General features: G+C 39.8%; 1 protein-coding gene across 2 annotated transcripts; it reads left to right on the top strand.

Annotated features, from left to right (window-relative positions):
* The first annotated feature begins 683 nt into the window (after positions 1-683).
* sfpq (splicing factor proline/glutamine-rich) lies at positions 684-19,695 on the top strand. 2 transcript variants are annotated; one of them, XM_042435005.1, is made up of 12 exons: positions 684-1,541; positions 2,052-2,240; positions 2,443-2,744; positions 2,854-2,949; positions 3,434-3,630; positions 3,727-3,811; positions 3,971-4,082; positions 4,196-4,244; positions 4,796-4,902; positions 18,212-18,260; positions 18,887-18,971; positions 19,578-19,695. In XM_042435005.1, exons 1-10 carry the CDS (start codon positions 813-815, stop codon positions 18,236-18,238), a joined length of 1,893 nt encoding a protein of 630 aa, XP_042290939.1. In that variant the 5' UTR covers positions 684-812; the 3' UTR covers positions 18,239-18,260; positions 18,887-18,971; positions 19,578-19,695. The 2 variants fall into 2 exon arrangements, with proteins under 2 accessions (XP_042290939.1, XP_042290938.1); XM_042435004.1 differs by having other exon boundaries at positions 7,782-18,260.
* Positions 19,696-20,576: the final 881 nt, after the last annotated feature.

Genomic DNA, 20,576 nt, shown 5'->3' with positions numbered 1-20,576 from the left:
AGTCCAAGTGGAAGTCATCACATTTGTGATTGGCTGCCTATTGGTCTGCAGTCAATTTGCATATTTCAGGTTTACCCAATATAAAAAAGAATGTACAAAAGGATAGCAAAAAGTTGAGTTGAAATGGGAACACTCATTATTAAAACTCTGTTTACTCAGATGACTTAAATATTTATAGTTGATCATTTTAGTCACGATGATGGACATTGATCACAGTGAGGTATTCTGCCCAATTCAGATAAATGTTACAGCAATTTTCATGTTTTGCACTGTTTCACTACTAGTCTTTTGGTATTAATATGCTGAAGCAGGAAGACAGTAAATGCTGAGGCTCCTGCTGAACGAATGGTTCATTTTGAACAGATATTTTGGCAAATGTAGAAAATTGTTATTGTTGTATATCTTAAGCACCAAGGTGACAATCTCGATAAGATCACAAGTACAAAGCCAAGCCCAAAGTGAGCTGTCTTAATATTTCAGACAAAGTACGCTGGACACACTTTTTGTTCATATGGGGGGAGGAGGGGGCGGACAAAGAAAGCCAGGTATAACAGTTTCAGTGGAGGAGGCCAAACGAACCGATTCCTTGAAAAGACTGTAAACGCCCGTGGCCGCTCCTTCCGCTGAGCGGACCAATCAGCGGTGCCGGTGGCTCTCATTGTGCTGGAGAAAGAAGGACCCTTCTTTACGCAACCGTTGATCGCCATTTTGAGACGTTCGAGCTGCAGTACACAAGCACAGGCGGCTGTTACGCAGCAAAGCTAGACCGTTTTTTGCTATTTTAATCATATTTTTCGGTAATTAAAGAATCAATGTCTCGATTTAACAATAATCGCGGCGGCCTTGGGATGAATCATTTTCAGCCACGCAGAGGAGGTGGACCCGGCGGCCCGATACGGGCTGGGTTGATGGGAAACCCAAATTTCAGGAATCATCCTTTTCAGAACCAAAATCGCAGGGGAGGAAATAACTTTAATAGGCCTCCTCACCAGGGGGCTCAGACGACTCCCCAGAAGCCACCGCAGAACCAGGGATTACCAATCATCCCTCCGCCGACTCCCGGCCCGGCGCTCACAATGAAAGGCCCGATGCAGCAGCAGAAGCCGGCGCAGGATGAGAAACAGACACCGGCAAGCCCCGCGTCCCAGCCGAAGATCCAGTCACCACCGCCGAAACCAAACATGACCTCTCCCCAGCCTAACCAGGATAACAAGAACCAGAACCAGCAGCTTAAATCACCAGCAGGTAATACTAACGGACAACAGCAGAAGCCGCTTCCGAGCCCCAAGTCAGGGCCCCCGCAAGGCCAGAGGACAGGCCCACAACAAGGCCAGAAGACAGGTCCGCAACAAGGCCAGAGGACGGGTCCCCAACAAGGCCAGAAGACAGGTCCACAACAAGGCCAGAGGACAGGCCCGCAACAAGGCCAGAAGACAGGTCCGCAACAGGGCCACAGGACGGGACCACAGGGGACTCAAAACAAGTCCAAACAGGACCAGGAATCGGCCTCAAACGACAACGCAGACGGAAGCCAAACGAAGGTCTGTAGTATTATTTGTGACACATTTTCTGCCCAGAAATGTGTCGACAGTCATTGGTGTTAGCCAGCATTAGTCACCTCGGCTATCCGCCATCTTGTGTATAACTCGTGCATTCGCAAAATTTGCATATAATAGTAAAATCTGATGAAACAAAGGTAATGCAGTGTGTAGTGTTTGGTGAGCGCCGATGTACAGCGGCTTTCCGCGTGTTTGTTAGTTGCCCGAAGATTTACCTCAAAATGTAGGTCAAGTTTTTTTTTTTCTTCCTGCCAGCACACGGAGCTGATGGGGGATGGGCGGGTTGGCCAGGGAGACGAAGGCTGAATGAACGCTAACGTTACCACAAAAAACTAGACATAACAAAAGTTCACATTTTCGTTAGCTCTTTGTCTTTTGTTCTTAAAGGGCCCCTGTGTGTTTTTGTCGTCTGAATCTAAATAAAATTATTTGGTTTGGCGTAGAAGTGAGATTTCTAATCCATATTGTTGTTTATTTATCATTTAAAAACAGGAATTCAGGGCGACACTGTCCATGTTGCTGAAACCCGGGGAGAAGACGTACACACAGCGGTGTCGCCTGTTCATCGGCAACCTGCCCAACGACATCACGGAGGACGAGTTCAGGAAGCTGTTCGCAAAATATGGAGAGCCAAGCGAGGTCTTCATCAACAAAAGCAAAGGCTTCGGGTTCATCCGATTGGTAAGACTGTTTATCCAGTGTCGAGATGGACACGAGTATCATAGTTGTGGTGTTGGAGTAGTAATTGCTACAGTAACTGAGGTTCAGTTTTACATCGACCGACTGAGATACTGCAGCTAATCATTAAATTAACCAAGTTAAAATAGTGAAATGCTGCTTACTTGGGATGAATGAATCCCTAAATATTTTTGATTTCTTGCAGGAGTCTCGTGCACTCGCAGAGATAGCAAAGGCAGAGTTAGATGATACACCAATGAAAGGGAGACCCCTGCGTGTCCGATTTGCCACACACTCTGCAGCTCTGTCTGTGAAGAACCTGTCACCGTTTGTTTCTAACGAGCTCCTGGAAGAAGCTTTCTCACAGTTTGGAATGGTTGAAAGGGCCATCGTCATTGTAGATGACCGTGGGCGATCCACAGGCAGGGGCATTGTTGAGTTCGCTTCCAAACCCGCTGCCAGAAAGGCCCTGGATCGATGCAATGAGGGCGTCTTCCTGCTCACAGCGTAAGTTCAGAGTTTGGAAGACACACATTTGCATTGAACATCATCAGTCAGTACACCACCATAAAAGACACTTTGCTTATTCCTCTTCCTTTTTTGTGATCCCGTTCAGGTCACCCAGGCCAGTTATTGTGGAGCCTCTCGACCAGTTTGATGATGAAGATGGTCTTCCAGAGAAATTGGCACAGAAGAACCCCAGATATCAAGCGTAAGCACACCATTTTTTTCCTTTTCCTTGTTTTGTATCGTTCTGTTAAGTCGATGCAATGCTGTTAGATGAGATGTCTAATCATTAGATTGAAGACAGCTGATAAAGGGTGACCGGTTGTATTGACTCCCCTTTTCATCTTTATTGTACAAATGGTTTTCTGAGCAGCAGATGGTGTAATGTGCAAGTGGGGGTTTTGCAGTGGTAGTGGGGGAGGTGGTTCAAGGTTTGCAGCTGTTAAAATCAATCTGCTATGTGGAGTGGCAGATGTTAACCTGTGTGAGTTAAGGGGAGGAGTAAGAAAGTAGCCTTAAACACCCCACTGACTAATGATAGACTGAAAACGAATTATTGTACTGTTAAAAGAAATTGTGGTGTTTTCATTTGACATGGCCATTGCTACTACTACTTTATTTTTTAACCCTGGTGCAAACACGATCGCGCAAGCCTAACATACTGTATACTTTGCTGATTTTGTCCATAGAGAGCGGGAGGAACCCCCTCGCTTTGCTCGTCCAGGCACTTTCGAATTCGAATACTCCAAGCGCTGGAAGTCGCTCGATGAAATGGAGAAACAGCAGAGGGACCAGGTGGAGAAGAACATGCGTGAGGCCCGCGAGAAGCTTGAGAGCGAGATGGAGGACGCTTACCACGAACACCAGGCCAACCTGCTCAGACAAGGTAAGCACTGTGGTATGCAGCTTTTTCTGTGGGAAGGATTTGGTGCATCTAATGTTGAAGATCCACAATTAAAACCGGTTTCGCGTTTCCTTGCAGATCTACTGAGGCGACAAGAAGAACTGAGGCGCATGGAGGAGTTGCACAGTCAGGAGATGCAAAAGAGGAAGGAGATGCAGATGAGGTATTTATGTTCAACAGAATTCTGTTTGGTTGTTGATTGAGAGAGATGTTAGTCACCATGGCATCTTCTTATAAACACAATACTTGTTTTTTCCCCTGTCCATGGATGGTACCTTACAGCTGCTCTGTGTCTGACTTTTTTCTCCCCCTTTGTGAACAGACAAGAGGAAGAGCGTCGCAGGCGAGAGGAGGAGATGCTTCGCAAGAGAGAAATGGAAGAACAGATGCGCCGCCAGCGTGAGGAGAACTACAGAATGGGCAACTTCATGGATGTGAGTTAAATAGGAACAAAACATATGCCATGCATGTAATGAAGTGAGTAAATGAGATATTGATTATCATATGTTGTCTGGTTTAATGGTTATTGTCTGTTTTCTTATTACAGAGGGACAGAGAGATGAGAATGAGTTCCGGCGGAGGATTGGGAATGGGTGGTAAGTTATCTACTCTTTATTTAATTGAGATTATTTAATTTTTTAAGACCATGAAGGTCACAAAGGAAAAAAATAAGGCACCAGGAGTGGGCTCCACTCGATGTAAATTAATGACTCTCAGTGATCATTTACTAAATATTAGAAACACTTGTCAGTATAACAAAATACAATTAAACAGCTCCACAAGCTATGGGCTCTAAACTGATCATAAAGTTAAATCAGCACCTCTTTCAAACATCTTCAACAAAATTAACATTATAACTTTGATAAAGGTAGGATTTATTACAGGGCTGTAGTATCAGACTGCGTTACTTTTAGCTACGTGGACCAAATGAACTGGCAAAGGAGTATTTATTTCGAATACTACACCCATGTAGTTTCTCTGTTTAACAGTTGTTTGATTTCCTTTTTTAAATGTGATTGTAGTATTTCCTTTATAATTATACTAGGTAAGCCTTGCCGTCAAATGATGTGACTCAACTGATATTAGTATTTTGTCTTATATGTCAATTTAAAGTATGGGTACTTGACTTATTATGGTGTTCTGTTAGATATGCCCTTCGGTGGGTCCAACCAGAAGTTCCCTATGGGTGGACTGGGCTTTGAGGGACAACAGGGAATGGGACCATCTTCAGGAGGCTTGATGAACAACGAAATGGTAATGTATCCCACTTTGTGGAAGATCAGTAGTTGATGTACATTGTGTCTGGCTTTCCCTTTTGCTGGAAAGTCTCCCAGCTGATTTTAACCTTGAAGGCCAGGTGGCTAAGCAATGATTTGTGTTCCCAGCTGTCTCCGAGTGGCTTGCTGTTTGTTGACTGCGACAGATATGCTGCCTGCCTGATAGGATTTTTTTCAATGGCAAGCCAAGCCCCCTCAGTTATATTCACCAGAGTTTACCGCTTCCAGCTAACAAACCATCAACCTGCACTAAATCATATATTGTTCACCAGTGTGCTCTCGACAGACTTCAGTGGCTCTACTCTCTCCTCACACATTTTGTGTAGTGGACTGCTATTGCAAGCCCTGTCTCATGTGAGCTGGACAGGCACTTTTTCTTGACCGGAAGCAGAATTTCACCAACCAGTGTTTTTATTCACTTTAACTGTTGACATTGTGCTTATGTACCCTTTTAAATCACTTTTCCATGCAGTGCGAGCAGTTTCAAGCATCATCCGTCATGAGAAGAAATCAAGCTGTATATGAACAGGCTGTATTTTTGGGTGGAAGTGTGAAATCCTGTGTAAAGCTCTTTTTTTTGTGTAGGGATTTAGTCCATCTTCTGGACCAACTATTACCTTATCAAACTTTTTTTTTGTATGTGTGCATTTATAGTCCATTTAGTGCAGGTTGATGGTCTAAGGCATTAAATCATGAACCAAAAATTCTGAAATTATAGATCACTGCAGGATTAATTGATGGGGGCAGGCACAGCCTTGTGACTTTGTGTTTAGGTGAATACTGGACTATGAAAGTTCTAATTTCATGTACAGCTGGAGATCTATGCCTCTGGCAGGCTTGTAGTCCCAGTGTTTGCTTGGTACAATTACAGTTGACAGAGTGGCTAGATGTGTGTTAACACTGTAGGTCCTCAATGAAAATAATTTTTGCAATACATTTTTATCAGGCTTTATTCTTAAATATGAAATTTAAATGGTATATGTTGTATATACTCTGACTTATTGAATTTTTGTATTTGAAATTGTTTGCGCGACACATTTGTAGCTTTTGATAAATCAACCAATTATGTTTACTCATGCAAATATTAGCTTGGCATTATTCAGTTTTTTGGGTTTAAAGCAGCATTTTCTCTTAAACTGATTTTTGGAATACTTACTTAGAAAATGTTTTTTTAGGTTTAAGCCTAATGGAAAAAAAATCTTGTTTGTTGTTGGCAATGCAACAGTCCACAAAGTTGCATTAAGTGTGCACCTTGATGCACTTAAGTTTTAAAGTCACACCTGAAAGTGAAGCTCAGTAAAAGTCTTAAATTAATTTACAATAATTTAGTTGGCTGAGCAGGTTGATGTTGAGTATATCCAGTCTCAGACACAGTCATCATCTACATTTTATATTCTATTTCTACTTATATTGTTTCATTGTAGCCTTGTGTCGTAAATCAAAGCTGCTCTCCATTGTTGGATTTTTGTCCTTGAGACATTTACTCTTTCTCACGTAATTCTAGTTTGGCAAAACTTGCCGAATTAGCATATGAAGCGCATTAGGGCTGCTCCCTAATAGTTGACCAAACATTAGTCGATGAGAAGAGGCTAGTCGACCAAGTTTTCATTGGTCGGTTGGTCAAAGGAGGAAAAAAACCCATTCGGGAGCTGCGCCTTGTCAAAATTGTGAAAACTTGCTAGATGGACCATGTATGAAATGCTAGAGGGCTTTTAATTTAACACAGGAAGTGGTGACACTTAGCCAGTCAGGGACAGACTTTCGCGTTTACACGCCTGGTCCCAGCGGTTATTCGTTACTATGTCAGACAGGAAATCCAAAGTGTGGGATCATTTTGAGAGAGTAAAGGACAACCCCAAGAAGGTGACTTGCAAACATTCGCCTATCTTTCATCAACTTCAAACATGACCTATCATTTGAAACACGCAAGTAACGTTAGCCAATTAGCATGGTCATTCTAACGTTAGATAGCCTAGATAAATAATATATATATATTGACCTTAAATGTGTGACAATTGGTCGACTAATGACGAATAGTAATGACAACTAGTCAACCAGGAAAATCTTTAGTCGGGGGCAGCCCTAAAGTGCATATTGTTAACCAAATTGCTTCCTTGAAAAAGGTTGGAAATGTGTGCTGAATGTCTTGTAATGTTGTTAATTTTGTTCTGCCCAAGTCTTTATTTCCACACATGTATTTGTAGTACAGTCCCTGTACTTCTAGATACTGGACATAATAGGAAACATAGTCCATTTAATCAAGTGCCATAAGGGGTTCTGTGTCATTTGGTCCACAGATTGATAGACCATAATTTCTTTTCAGGAAACTTTTGAAATTCAGTTAATTCAGAGTTTGTAACACTGACACATTCCATATTTTTAACATTTTTCCAAATTTCTAAGGAAACATGAATCATAGATATATTTTGTAAATACCTCATTCATAAAGAGGTTCGGGCATTTATCTGTTGCCATAGTCAATGATCATAAAGAGGTAAATTTGGTTAGCATTTACAAATGCTAGACCTGATAATCAATAAGGACTAAAGCCTAATCTTGGCATGCACTGGAGAGACCGTACTAGGTAGGCACTGACTAACGAAAGCATTACCCTCTCTTCCTTTTCCGTATGTAACCTGTGGCACCTGTGGATCTTCATATTGGAACGAACGGTTTCTTCGGATGCGTCTCCTGCTGGTTTTGTTGTAAATCTGCTCAAAATATAAAAACCCTCTATTGCCATACCTATTTATACATCTCCATATGGACATGAACTTTGTGCTTGTGCACTGACGCCATCCCATTCCTAATTCCCCACCCTCCTATCTGCCTCCATGGGCAAATTGACCCCCATAGCGCAATGAGCGCTTCGCCCCAGGCGGTCCTAGGGGAATGGGTCCTGGTAACCCTGGGTACGGCAGGGTCCGCGAGGAGTTTGATGGTCCAACTAAGAAACCCCGTTTTTAAACGCTTCCCTTTGATGCTCTTAGCAGCACTATTTGTATAGAGTCTCCAAAACAAATATGTTGAGCTACATTTCTTGTATTTAAGTTTAAAATGTTGCTACGTTTTAGCCTGACAATTTTTTCTCTTTTTATTACAAAGTCAATATTTTCATTTATTTTGTATTGTCAGTAGTATGGAAAGATAGGTCACACTCGTGTGATCCGTTAGTTCTATTTAACCCCTGTATAATTTACTTTTCTAGATGTATTATGATCTGTGAGTCGTCGTGAAGTGATAACTGTAAAATTTTTCTCAACTTTCTATGGCTGTGTTTTGTGCCATACATTTGGAGTCAAAGCATGTATTATAATAAAGAAACATTGGTTCTATCAGGACAAACCTTTAACATTTATTCTTAAAAGCTGAATTGTTCAAAAACAACCAAAATCCAACAATTGGTTGTTCACACTCAGGAAAAGAATGTGGATAGATTTTCCACATTAGGTCTTAAAGGGTCTATGTGTTATCTCTGCCACAATCCTGACATCTTTTGTTCAGCTATGTGTTTAACAAAATCTAAAAACCAAGGCATTGCTCTGCCTCAAGCTATGTTCGCTAATGCTCCACCATCTCCTCCATTTTTCCATTTCCTTCCCTGTAAAAACCAAAATAAATACAAATGGGATAACTCGCAAATACCAGTTTCAATCAGGCAGTATTGTAAAACTGCTGTTGGTAGTGCTTTGTCAAAATTTGATATTTTGAGCAACATAGTAATTGGTGACATTGGTAATGTGAAATGACAGATTTTTAGTACCTTTTGTGATGTTGCACCCAGTACTTATGATTGCATTACAGGAGGTGGAAAGACTTATATATTCATAATACATAATATTGCAATTTCACACCACAGATGAAATGGAGCCCTATGGAGTTATTTTCCATATTTTACCGGGTTCATTTACTTGTTTCATTCACTGGTATCCAGTAACTCTTTTACAGTCATACTTCAGGAAAGCAGGAATACTACACATAGAACCTTTAAGAAAGCATGTGGTAGAGTGTGTGTGGTTGTGGGTAACCAAGCTGGGCACACACTTGTTTACGTACGATTACGTTCAACTAATATCACATATTTAGTCCACATTGTGTATGTCTGTGTGCATGCTTGGAGGCTGGAGTTACCGACTACGTTTACATGCAGTCTTAATATATAGCAACCATGATAATAAACCACGCTCACCCTTGTTGCACATTTAAAGCAGCAAGAGCTCTGCTATCCAAACAGGTTGCCACCTGAAGATTACATGCAGTGAAATCTGCATTCACATTAGAAGTGATTGCAATGTGCGTGCACTTTAATATCCTCTCACAAGCTACAAGCACATTGATATTGTAGTAGATGGACTAAGGGCATCGAAACAACAGTTCCTTGTAGTGTCTCTGCTTTTATGGAGCTGAATTACTTTTTTTTGTGTGTGATGAGATATTAATTGTAATGATGCAACCCAGTTGCTACTGGGCTACTTATTATACCTTGATTACCTGGTTTGTGTTGGCCATTATCCTCCTTTGGATAACAGGACATTATGCTTTTTAGTCTTAGGCAACTGATGCTTAGTAGTAGAGGAGTTGAGCAGAAACGCAATGGCCCATAACCTCATTTCCTTTAAATGGCTAATAAACATGAACAATAAACAATAGCTATGTTAGTTGGCATCCGTTACAAATCTGCATGTAAACGTAGTCATTTTCAGTTGTGAATTATTTCTGGGTACAACAGAAGTCTGTAGAGTTGGAAATGAACACCTAAGGAAGTCTTTACTGATGGAATTGAAGTAAATTTCCATGCTGTAGTTAAATATTCTGTTGGCATGAGTACGTCTGACTTAACATTACTGACAGAGGCCCATAGTGGTCAGTTTTAAAAGCATGATAAGCAGGAATTTAACCAAATATGTTTCTAATTTGTTAATGTATGTGGATGAAAATGTCAGACCAACATCTTTATTTAGCTAAAAAACAAAAAACAACCAAGAAACAGACCTCTCCTCAGACGGATGTCAAAGTGACTTGTGCTCCTTTATGACTTTTCAGTAATATGTTGTGCGTACCTGACACAGATGTGATATAAGTCGGCAAACATAGCCGTATTAACAACCACAAGTGGTACCGCATTCAAGAAGACAAGAACATCACTCCACAGGAGATTCCAGTCTCAATTTTCATGGCATAGTCCTGGCTGACTTGTAACCAGTGAAAACTGCATGGAGATGACCTGCACTGCAGTGGAAGTTGTGGCTCATCTCTGCCGATGGTTTCCATTTTTGTTACTGACTGGTTAGTTTTCTTGGTTTAATAATGTATAAACCCTGCTTAACATTATGCAGTTGAATTTCTTTGTGTTGCTCAGATGCATTGTCTGGCTGGAGGCACATACCAGCCATATGTCTGAAACAATGTTTTCCTACGCGCCCTCTGTTGGTAACAGATGAGCCCTAGCGGGCTACTGCAGTGCTTTCATTTTGTTGATTCTCCCCATAATCTGGCTGAGATATGGGGGGGAGGGGAGGTCAACCTTTGACAACCAACACAACTTCTAAAACTGCCTCATATCATTATTGAAATATATTCAGCAGTACCTTTCTGCATTTCAGGAGATGTGCTTATCTGCAGTTGCATTAATATGATCTGTGGCAAAATTACAAGAAGGACCAACTATCAAAAGAAAACAGAACATTTAACAACCATATTAAACACACACATCATGGCTGTCTTCTACCCAGGAACTTGATGCTTTGAATTAAGTACCTTAAGTAACATTTCCAAACCTGTTTTGAATTTTGATTGGAGGATTTTGACATTTGGATCACGGATTGTGATCTGTGACTCTGCAAAAATGATAAGATGCCTGTTAAATAATGAGTCACATTTTTAATTTTAACATTTTAAATTGGTATCATACGACAGGAAAAAAAAGCTCAAAACCCTAACTGTTGATGTCACTTAATGATGGCATTTGAAATTCATATTTTTGCTCTGGCCCCACCCCAATGGAGGCATCTTTGGCATCAAAACTTTGGAAACCTTCCCTTCATTCACTGTCTTGCCTCAGCAAGTATTTTCAGAGTTGTGTGGTAGGTGGAGACGGGCTGAAACCATGAGTGTAAGTAATCTTATATAAATTACAACTTTAACTTAACTGTCATAAATCTTGACTAGTATACTTGTTGCACTTTACTGCATTTATGTTAAGGAAATGGAAAATATGCTTGATAAATGAAGCAAATCCAGTTGTAGTCCACAGTGTTCATTTTCCTGAAGAACTGGCTTGATTCTGACATCATGTGGACTATTGGTGGTGTATTGACATTTTTTGTCCTCAGATTAGCAACATACATCAGTGTACTTTCTGACTTCTTTTTTTTCCTCACACAACATTCTTTTTCACATTGTCAAGATGAATGATGAGTGGCTTTCCAGCTTACCTTTGGAGTCACATACGTATTCTTTTCTAAACAGTTGTAGTCCAATGTTGGACAGCATTTTGGATATCAATTGGATTCTCTATCCCATGATATTTTCTTTTGTCTAATAGCATTTGAAAAACAATGGGAATACATTGGAGTTAAGACCTCAAGACAAATTACATATTCAAGTACTTACAGTGTTACTTTTGTGTACAGAGAGAGATTTCACTCTGTATGGCTTTAAATTTAAAAGGGTATTAAAGAATTTTTGCTTAGTCATAACAATTACCCAGTAAAATTTCCTGGTTTATGTAGCTTTTGAGAATCCCGCACAGCTGACATCACTGCAAAATAGAGGATTTCATCCACTTCGATGAATTTGGTAATGTTATTAGATATCATGGAGTGTTTATCTGAAATGTTACGTGTGTTTGTGTTATGTACATTTTTTCTTTAACAGGTTTGACCAGCTTTAAAGATTATGGACTATGGAAGGAATTTGTTGCTGTATAGCAAGGACTCAAGAATGCTTGTGCAAAGAGACCTAAACACTGGACTTGAGTCCTAAGTTAGTAACATTCAGCTGGCACTGTGCAAAAGCTTACAAAGGAACCATAAAAAGGTTTGGAAAAAGGCCGCCATTTGTCGTCAACATATATTTAACATGAGTTGGTGTACTACGGATAGGAAGTTGGTGCATAATGCTGATTTAGCCATGTTCGTCAAGCATGACAAGTTCCTATGAAACCTGTAGATAAACTATCACACTGGTAAACCTTCAATATTTTATGAACACAAGAGCATAGCTGACTTTTTTTGAATTTTCAACTTAATGGATTTTGTAGAAATCTTTCATATAATTTGGTAATATAAATGCAGATCCCCGAATGTTTCATTAGGTGGCACTTGCATATCCAATGCCCATTTGTAGAAAATAGAAATGATATTTGGCTCTTGTGGCTAAAAGTCAAGTGATGGGGATCAGTGAATTTTATTATTTTCTTGATTATCATACTGCAGTCATCAATTTCACTAATAACTGATTTACCTAATATTGAAAGGCATACAGTAGTTGCAAAACTTGTGGGAATAGACTGTGTAAAGAAGGCCCATTGTAGTCTACAGAACCAGGTCTGTGTCGGTGTCAAGTGCCAAATTTCTTCTGGCACATGTTTACAACCGCTGAATTTGTGGAACACTGCCTGTGTATTTATTTTTCAGATCTCCATCTAAAGCTAACTATTCATGGAACAGCTGACTGGGGATCTGTATATACCTTGGCCAAGATCACCCTTGAGGGTTATTCCAGATTTGCTTTATTCCTGGAAGAGTCTTCTCTCACTTTATCAAGATGGACAAGAAATTTCTAGCTTGACCACTCTTTATGTAGTGCTCTTTTGTAAACAGCAAGAGGCTGACTTTTTGGACAACACTTGGATTTTCTAATTAAAATGTATCCCCTTGAAGTCACATAGCAAATTGAAAATAAGAGGGAAAAGGTAAATACCCGCCAACACTTGAGTAAGATATTCAGGTATATTTTTTGTACCTTGACGGTAAAAATCAAAAGGTGAATAAAGATCTCGCAAAGCTTTAATTACTTATGTAACGTACCATTGGTGTAAAGTAAGTTGATGTGGAATTTGAAATTAGGCAATGTATTACTAAATAATATCAGGTTAATTTAGGGTTTGCTAGTGTAAAAACAATGTCATCGATTTTCCTTCTGCAAGCAGCATCTGAACATCCTGCAAATCAGTACTTGAAATACTCTGGATTTTGTAATACAATTGGACCTGCGTTTAAATTTGAAAACTTGTAATGTTATGTCTGTGTGTTGGTGTTGTGTACAATTTGTTTTCTTTAACAGGTTTGACCATCTTTAAAGGTGTTGGACTATGAGAAGGAACTTTCCATACCAAGAAATTCAAAGTCAGTGGTAACCACAGATTTAGCAATTTAAACATTCAGCTGAAGTTACGTTTAGCTTCTGTTGGAGTGGAGAAGCAGTCGCTTTCGAGGACCCAATAATTTTGAAAACCTTGGATTCATTATTGATGATGATAGGTGGTTGCTCTGTAGCTTCTGTTTGAAAGTTGGAAGATGGACATGTTAACATTTGGCCATTCTTCTGGCACAAGTAGAAGTGATTGAACTCACTGTGCTGAGCACACTCAACATACTGCATGGTAGCTTTATTCCAAAGGTTTGGAACAGGCATTTCCCCTGTTGCTAACACATTGCAAGCACATGACTCTGCATTATTTAAGTAAAAGAAATCATATCGTAAACAGTAACGCTCTTAAATAGAATTTCATAAGATCTGTTTAAAAGTAAGGTCAAGTGCACTTCACATATTACACAGTAACAATATTGCGGAGGTTTGGAACAGGGATATCCCCTATTTCCAACACATTTTGAAAAAGAAAAATCAAATCATTGATGCAGACATTCTTTAAGAGAAGTTCTTTGTCAAAATTTGTTTAATGGTGGCGCCTAGCATACTTTTTTTTACCAATATATTTATTGGATTTTCTTTTTTTCATGTATTTCTTTATATAAGACAAGCAATAATAAAACAAAACAGCTCAGTTCCCAAACATGTACAGGAAATGGCCTATATTGCAGGTAAGTCACAGAGTTCAGGTTCAGGAGACTCCTTGTAAAATAACGGAAGAAAAATCAGGTCCAAGATAATTCAGATAGGGCTGCTAGAACTTATCTGTTTTGTTGTGTAGAATACTTATAAGATATTCCAAAGGAACCAGCTCAAATAAAACTTCACACTAGCCCTTAATAGAAGGGCCCTAATCATTAGTCCACTGTAATTTTTTTTAAGCAGCAAAAGTAAGAATGTTATAACCTTTTGCTAGCTACAGTAGTTATATTTCCACTTGGGAAGCCCAAAATCAATGACACTGGATCCATTTCTAAGCCTTTGTCAAATACCTTTTCCATTTCACTCAATGGAAAAGGTCTCGTCTAGCACACTTAATTTGATTACAAAATAACTACTGTGTATTAATGAAGTTCGGAACAGGGATGTCCCCTGTTTTCCAATACATTTTGATTTTGTCATTGGAATAAAAATGGCAACCACCTTGAATGCTCACATTCATAATAGAATTTCTTAGTTAGTATTTGTTTAAATGTAACGTCAAGCACAGTTAACAAACCACTCAACAATATTACAGAGGTTCGGAACATGGAAGTCCCCTCTTTACCCAACACATTTTGACTTTATTGGAATAAAAATGGCATCCAGCTTGGACATTTAAATTCGTAAATAGAACTTCTTTGTCAGATTTTTTTAAAAGTATAATGAAGCGCACCGAACATACTACTAAAAAACAATATTATAGAGGTTTGGAACAGGGATGTCCCCTATTGCCAACACATTTTGACTTTGCCTTATTAGCAGAAGAGTGGAAATCAAAGCTTAGACACTGACATAAAGAGAATTTCCAAGTCGAGATTTGTTCAAAGGTAGCCTCATGGCATTTATTAACCCTGCACCACAACCTCACCCCAACAATATTGTTTCTCTTTTGTGAAAAATTCTTGATGGAAAAACTACACTACTAGACCTCGCCTCCTCTATTCACCAAACTACCTGAGGCAGGAAGTCCCATGAAGTCTGTAACCTTGCGTTTGGGGAAAAAAAGAGTGGCGTGTTGTGCTGTGTGATTGTGTGTGTTTCATGTCTTTGGGAAAATGAGAGGTGTGTTAGCTGCTGTCAGCCAGCTTGTCAAAGACAGGCTGCCCCAGTCCACAATAGAGGCTCTTCTCTGCAATTGGGTTACATTGACGATGAGTAGTTCTGCAGAAGTCAGTGGACAGTAAAGCCTGGACTTGTTTGCACTGCAGCCAGAGGTATGCTTACACAGATCAGCTGAACAAGTAAGGTAAGTGTCCCATCCATGTTTATAATACAAGATGCACAGTTCTCCCATATCTTAACTCTTCTCTCTGTCCTCTCAAACCATGTCACTGCTCAAGGTGACATTTACAGGGCTTCTGGCATCACACTTTTAAAGAATGGCATCACAGTGCAGATCTTTGTTCCTCTACCCTTTTTGTGTGTGGGTGTGGCAAAGCATTATAGCCCGTGCAGTGTGTGTGTGTGTGTGGTTGTAGTACTTGGCTTCTATGTACGTATGCATGAAACAAACTATGTATGGACGGCTGAGTCACTGGTTCAACACTACAGTTTCCAACCACCGATGTGTGGAATATAGTGCTGAAACCTGACACGAAATGTTTTACAAGCAAATAATGGACTCGGAAGTGTATCTGGGTTCAATTTTTTTGGAATCGCTTAAAGTACAAAAGCAAAATTTTCTTTAGGAAGTTTAAATTTTGAACCAATGGTCATTACTGTCTTCCTCTTTAGGTATTTCAGTAGTTTTTTCCATTCATGCTCTGCTGTTTTCTGTGATGGTTTTTGCTTTTGGAACCTTTTGTTATATTTGAAAAGTGATCTGCAGTGCAAAAAGGCAGGTTGTGTGCAACAATGACGCCCAGCTCATGTGACAGCAGTTTCTACTTAAAAGCTATAAGGAAGCTCTTTGGTTTTCTCTTCTTTGTGTCTATCTTACGTCTTAAACTGTCAACTTTCTCTTTAAGCAATGGTGCAGAGCACAAAATTCTCAGTTATTGTAGTTTTTTTCATGTTTCATATTCATATATTTACCATATTTTACACATTTATTACTTTAAGCCACATTTTGAAGATTTTGTCATCTCCAGAAACACTATATTTTGAAAAGTATGATCTACAAATAGTCACCTCAAACCAATTTGTCCCGAATTAGTAAACTAACAAAAAAAACTAAGAGCACAGTAGTCAAGAATTTACTGAAGCAGTTAAACATTTAATTCTGATTAACTATGCAAAATTTGTATTAGTTGGTAGTTTTGTTTACAGTAGTTGCACCGTCTGTTATCATTATTCCTGACCTTCTTCTTCTCTGGCTGAACAATGTCTTTACTATGAACATGAATTTATGGTATTGGGTTGGGGTGTCTTTGCAGTTCGGAAGTGAAGTGTGTCTCATACTATCTGGGTTGTTCTGGGTGGGATTGTAGAAAATAATAAAAAAAAAACATGTTAATAGACACATGTGCCACGCATTGTGCCTGTACCTTAATCTTTGCTCCACAACCTTTGACTTTTGTGCGTTTTGTGTAGACGGGGTTTGGGGTGGATTTCATCTTTCTGTTTACAAATGCAAATATTTCAACTCAAGCGGATGATAATTGGTTTCCTCAGTTCATGAACTAGATTTTCATGTATTTGGAGCTCAAATTCATAGATATATTTGATAGGGCTGTTGGTGTTTGATTGGAGAGTCTCACTATACTTAATATACAACATCTGTCTCTTCAGTTAAGAGCTGTAAACTTTATTTGCTTGGCACCTTGCAAATTGTCTACACTCTGCACTTAATTTTTAAACCAGAGTCAAATGTAACAAGGCAGCTATTTAAAATGAAAAATACTGATGTGTATTAAAATCTGCGAAACCCTTGTAACAGTCTCAGTTTAGTAGTTGGTTTCAGAGTTTTAATCACCGCCTCACAAACAGCCACAGATCTCAACACTTCACTTGTAACTTGTAGACTCCTCAAACTGAACAGACATTGAAATTACAGTTTTCTTTTGTTCATAACACTGAAGAGGTTTGTAGAGAAGATGTGTAATGTGACACGTATGTACCAGAGAAAATAAATGTATGAACTTTGAAATGCTGCTTACTTCATATCTTAAAGTTTTGCAGTAGTGCTCGACTGAACAGTTTGTCAGTAATGGGTTTACTACACTCAGTGCTTCAGTTATGAGCTGAAAACAGCACTTGCTTTCCTTTCCCCTCTCCTCTTGGTGCTCAGTACCTCTTACTGCTCATATTTTGTCGTTCTGCCTGTTTCACTTGAATGCCATATCATGCCAGTGACCAGCCAGCCATTTTGAAAAAGTACAGTACATCATGACTGTGGCATTTTTCCTTCTGTTGCTTGTATGTAGAGTTGTCTTGTAGCTGTAAAGGACCGTGGTACCTGGAGTTTATGGTTCTCACAAGCTCTGACAAGCCTTGTTCAAGAGGAAACTACACTGTTCAGCCAACACAATGAATCGAGCCTTCGAGGCTGTCGAGATGTATCTGTCTGCACTGTGATCCATTTTCTAAGTCCTCAGTCCTGATTGGCTAAACTCTTCTACGTCCCGTCTCAGAGTGTGATGCCAGAATTACCCTTGTGGCCTCTGACGGCCTCGTCTAAATAAAAGGGCTCTGCCCAAAGTCTGCAAGACTGACACAGCAAATGACCAGGTCTACCTCTGTACAAGGTTACTCACCTGTTATGGAACAGCTCCAGCTCTGTTTGGGGTTTTGCAGCAACACCCCTGATGTGTCAGTACGAAGTCAAGCTCACATGGCTTTGTAACAGAATTACATTCCCCGAGGATTGCATCAGTGATGAACGTCGTCGTCATTAATTTGTCTCGTCCCCCCTGCAGTTTCTGAACAAATGAACCAGTTTGCTGAGATGCCTTTTTCTAAAACTCTACCTGTATATGAACTTTGTCACACAACTCATACTACATATTTGTACTTCTCTTCACAATGACATACACATTAACAGTTGTGTACTTGTAATGCATGTTCATATCATAACCTCTATTTGAAACGTGTTTGGTTTTCTTTTAATCTCTAGTTGGTCACTGCTCACACACACAACACGCACACATACAGTACATATAGAAGCACAGGTTGTCATTTTGTCTTTTAAGGATGGCAACTTCAAATCAGTAATGTCTGAGTGATGCTGACCAGTTCACTGTCAGGCTCTCATTGTTTGTCTCTCGCCACAGGAGCCTCGACCAGTCGAAGGAGGCTGAGAGTCCACACCGTTAACCCACGGTAAGGTTTCAGGAGGACCCAGTATTTTTTATATAAACTGTTCTTTTAAAGCTTCTACTAACTCATGGGCCTGATTAGACCTATAGTCAGGACTCTGTGAGCCTGTGTAGTCTGTCCTTGATATTTATCTCAATTTCCTGTTCATACTAGCTTTTAAAAGATCTCCTTCAAATGTGCTTTGGCCAAAGTGATGAGGCCAAAATCCACAGTGTCCACAGCCATTTTGTGCAAAAATGCATTTAAAGTTAATCTGAAGCTCACAGCGTGTAAAATGTTCAGACCCCTTTTCACGGTTTTATGTTGCAGCCTTATGCTTAAATCATTTAAATTCATTTTTTCCCTCATCAATCTACATTCAATATCCATAAGGACAACGCGAAAAGAGAAATGTCATTATGGGAACAAAATGTTTGATTTCTATACTAGTCAGAAAATCATAATTCCAGTAATTGATATGACATGAACATGACATAACCAATCATGATAATAGAAAACACCTGTGCAGGTTTGCAGGGCCTTTAAAAAATACAAAATATTGTCTCACTATTTTAAAGAAACACATTTCATGTTGGTTCGGTGTAGCTAGATAACCATCTGTCCTTTCTCTTTTTCTTCCTGTTTTGTAGGTAAATGAAGACTGATATCTGATAAAATGCCAGAGCTGCAGGAGACCGAGCCACCGCACTGTGGTGACGCCAGGATGACCTCCATGTTAGTTCCTTTTCATCATTCAGACACAGTTGTGAAATATATCTGTCATAAAAATAGTTTGTCACATTAACAGTAAAGAAATGTAGAAACTATTGGAAATGTCTTGTATTAAATAGGTTGTGACATATGTTGTATTTCAGACTACAGTTTGACTAGAATAATAGGATTTTAAAGGTGCAGTGTGTAGAATTTAGTGGCATCTAGCAGAACAGACTTGGCAGAAATGGAATATAATATTCATGAGTATGTTTTAATCGGTGTATAATCACCTGAAAATAAGAATCATTGTTTTCACTACCTTAGAATGAGCCCTTTATATCTACAGAGGGAGCAGGGCCTCTTCTACGGAGGCCATCATGTTTCTACAGTAGCCCAAAATGGACAAACAAACAAACACTGGCTCTAGAGAGCGCCCTTTGCATGTTTCATGGCCACTGTAGGTTCTTCTACATGCTTAGAAGGGGAGGGTGAGGGTAGGGTGAGGGGAGGGGTATCGAGTTGGCTGCAATCTGCAACCTCACCACTAGTTGCCACTAAATCCTACACACTGGTCCTTTAAATAATCTCCAATAAATAAATTAATCTATTCTGCTTTTTCTTTTGCAGAGCTGCAGGTTGTGATGCAGTAGCATGAGGCAACCAGCAGAGGACAAACAGTCTGCAGTCCAGAGGATGGATGCACTTTTCTTACTTTGAAGTTTCTAAATAAAAAATATAAACCTGAGTTGTTTTGTTTGTATTTTTTTCATGCCTGCTGCTGCTGATGATCACCTCCTTTGTGTAATTATGAGCAAAGTGTCATTGAGAACCAGAAGGGAAACAAAAGAACATACAGACACAAAAACATGAGGAAAATATTTCTGCCTTTTACACATTTATTGATAATCCTCTCCTGCGTGCAACTGATCAGTTGATTAATCACCAACCCAGTCTGCCCGCCTGCTGACTCGCCTCAGTGCCTCTGCTCCGATCCTCCGATGCTCCCTGAGGCCAGTCCAGTTACAATTAAGAGTAAAGGTGCAATGTTTCTAGATCACACTTGTATCCTGCGGGTTGGCTGTCAACCTTGGAGGAGATCCAGCTCAGAGGGAGCAAGATGATCCGGAGGAGTCTGAAGGCACGAGCCGACCGAGGGAGGCTGAATGTGTGTCAGGTTTGCGTTGTCTGACCTGAGCTGCATCCTGGCACTGAAACACTGACTGTAAACAGGCTGTTAGCAGGTAGAGAGGTGAGAAAGGAAACAGCAGAAGGGAGAAACAATGAAATCAGATGCTTCGAGACAGGACCTCAGAGGTTAATGAATGGTTTGTGAATTATTTGTAAGTTACGCTACGGCCTTCAGTCTCCACATCTCAACCTAATTGAAAACTTTTGAGCTTTACTCCTCCAGTAGAGCTCTAAATTTCTGAGCTTTAAAGCTGTTCTGGAAGCCTGACAACTGTTTTTAGTGCAAAAGATTGATTTTTTTCTATAGAAGGTAATCATAAAACATGCTTTTAGATTACTTTACAGAGGATAAGCCTGTGTAAACCAAACAAAATCCAGTGTGTATAAGTGACACAGTAGCATGTTGGAAACATAAAACTCATCAAACGCACTAATCTG

Source organism: Thunnus maccoyii, chromosome 15 (genome assembly GCF_910596095.1).
Source record: "Thunnus maccoyii chromosome 15, fThuMac1.1, whole genome shotgun sequence".
Classification (NCBI taxonomy): domain Eukaryota; kingdom Metazoa; phylum Chordata; class Actinopteri; order Scombriformes; family Scombridae; genus Thunnus; species Thunnus maccoyii.
This window is presented reverse-complemented; position numbering and strand designations above follow the sequence as displayed.

Bases quoted from the DNA above. Each gene is read 5' to 3' on its own strand.
- sfpq (XM_042435004.1), top strand. From the start codon at position 813: ATGTCTCGATTTAACAATAATCGCGGCGGCCTTGGGATGAATCATTTT. The intron at 1,542-2,051 runs GTCTGTAGTATT...ATTTAAAAACAG, and splicing joins CAGACGGAAGCCAAACGAAG to GAATTCAGGGCGACACTGTC. The intron at 3,812-3,970 runs GTATTTATGTTC...CTTTGTGAACAG, and splicing joins AGGAAGGAGATGCAGATGAG to ACAAGAGGAAGAGCGTCGCA.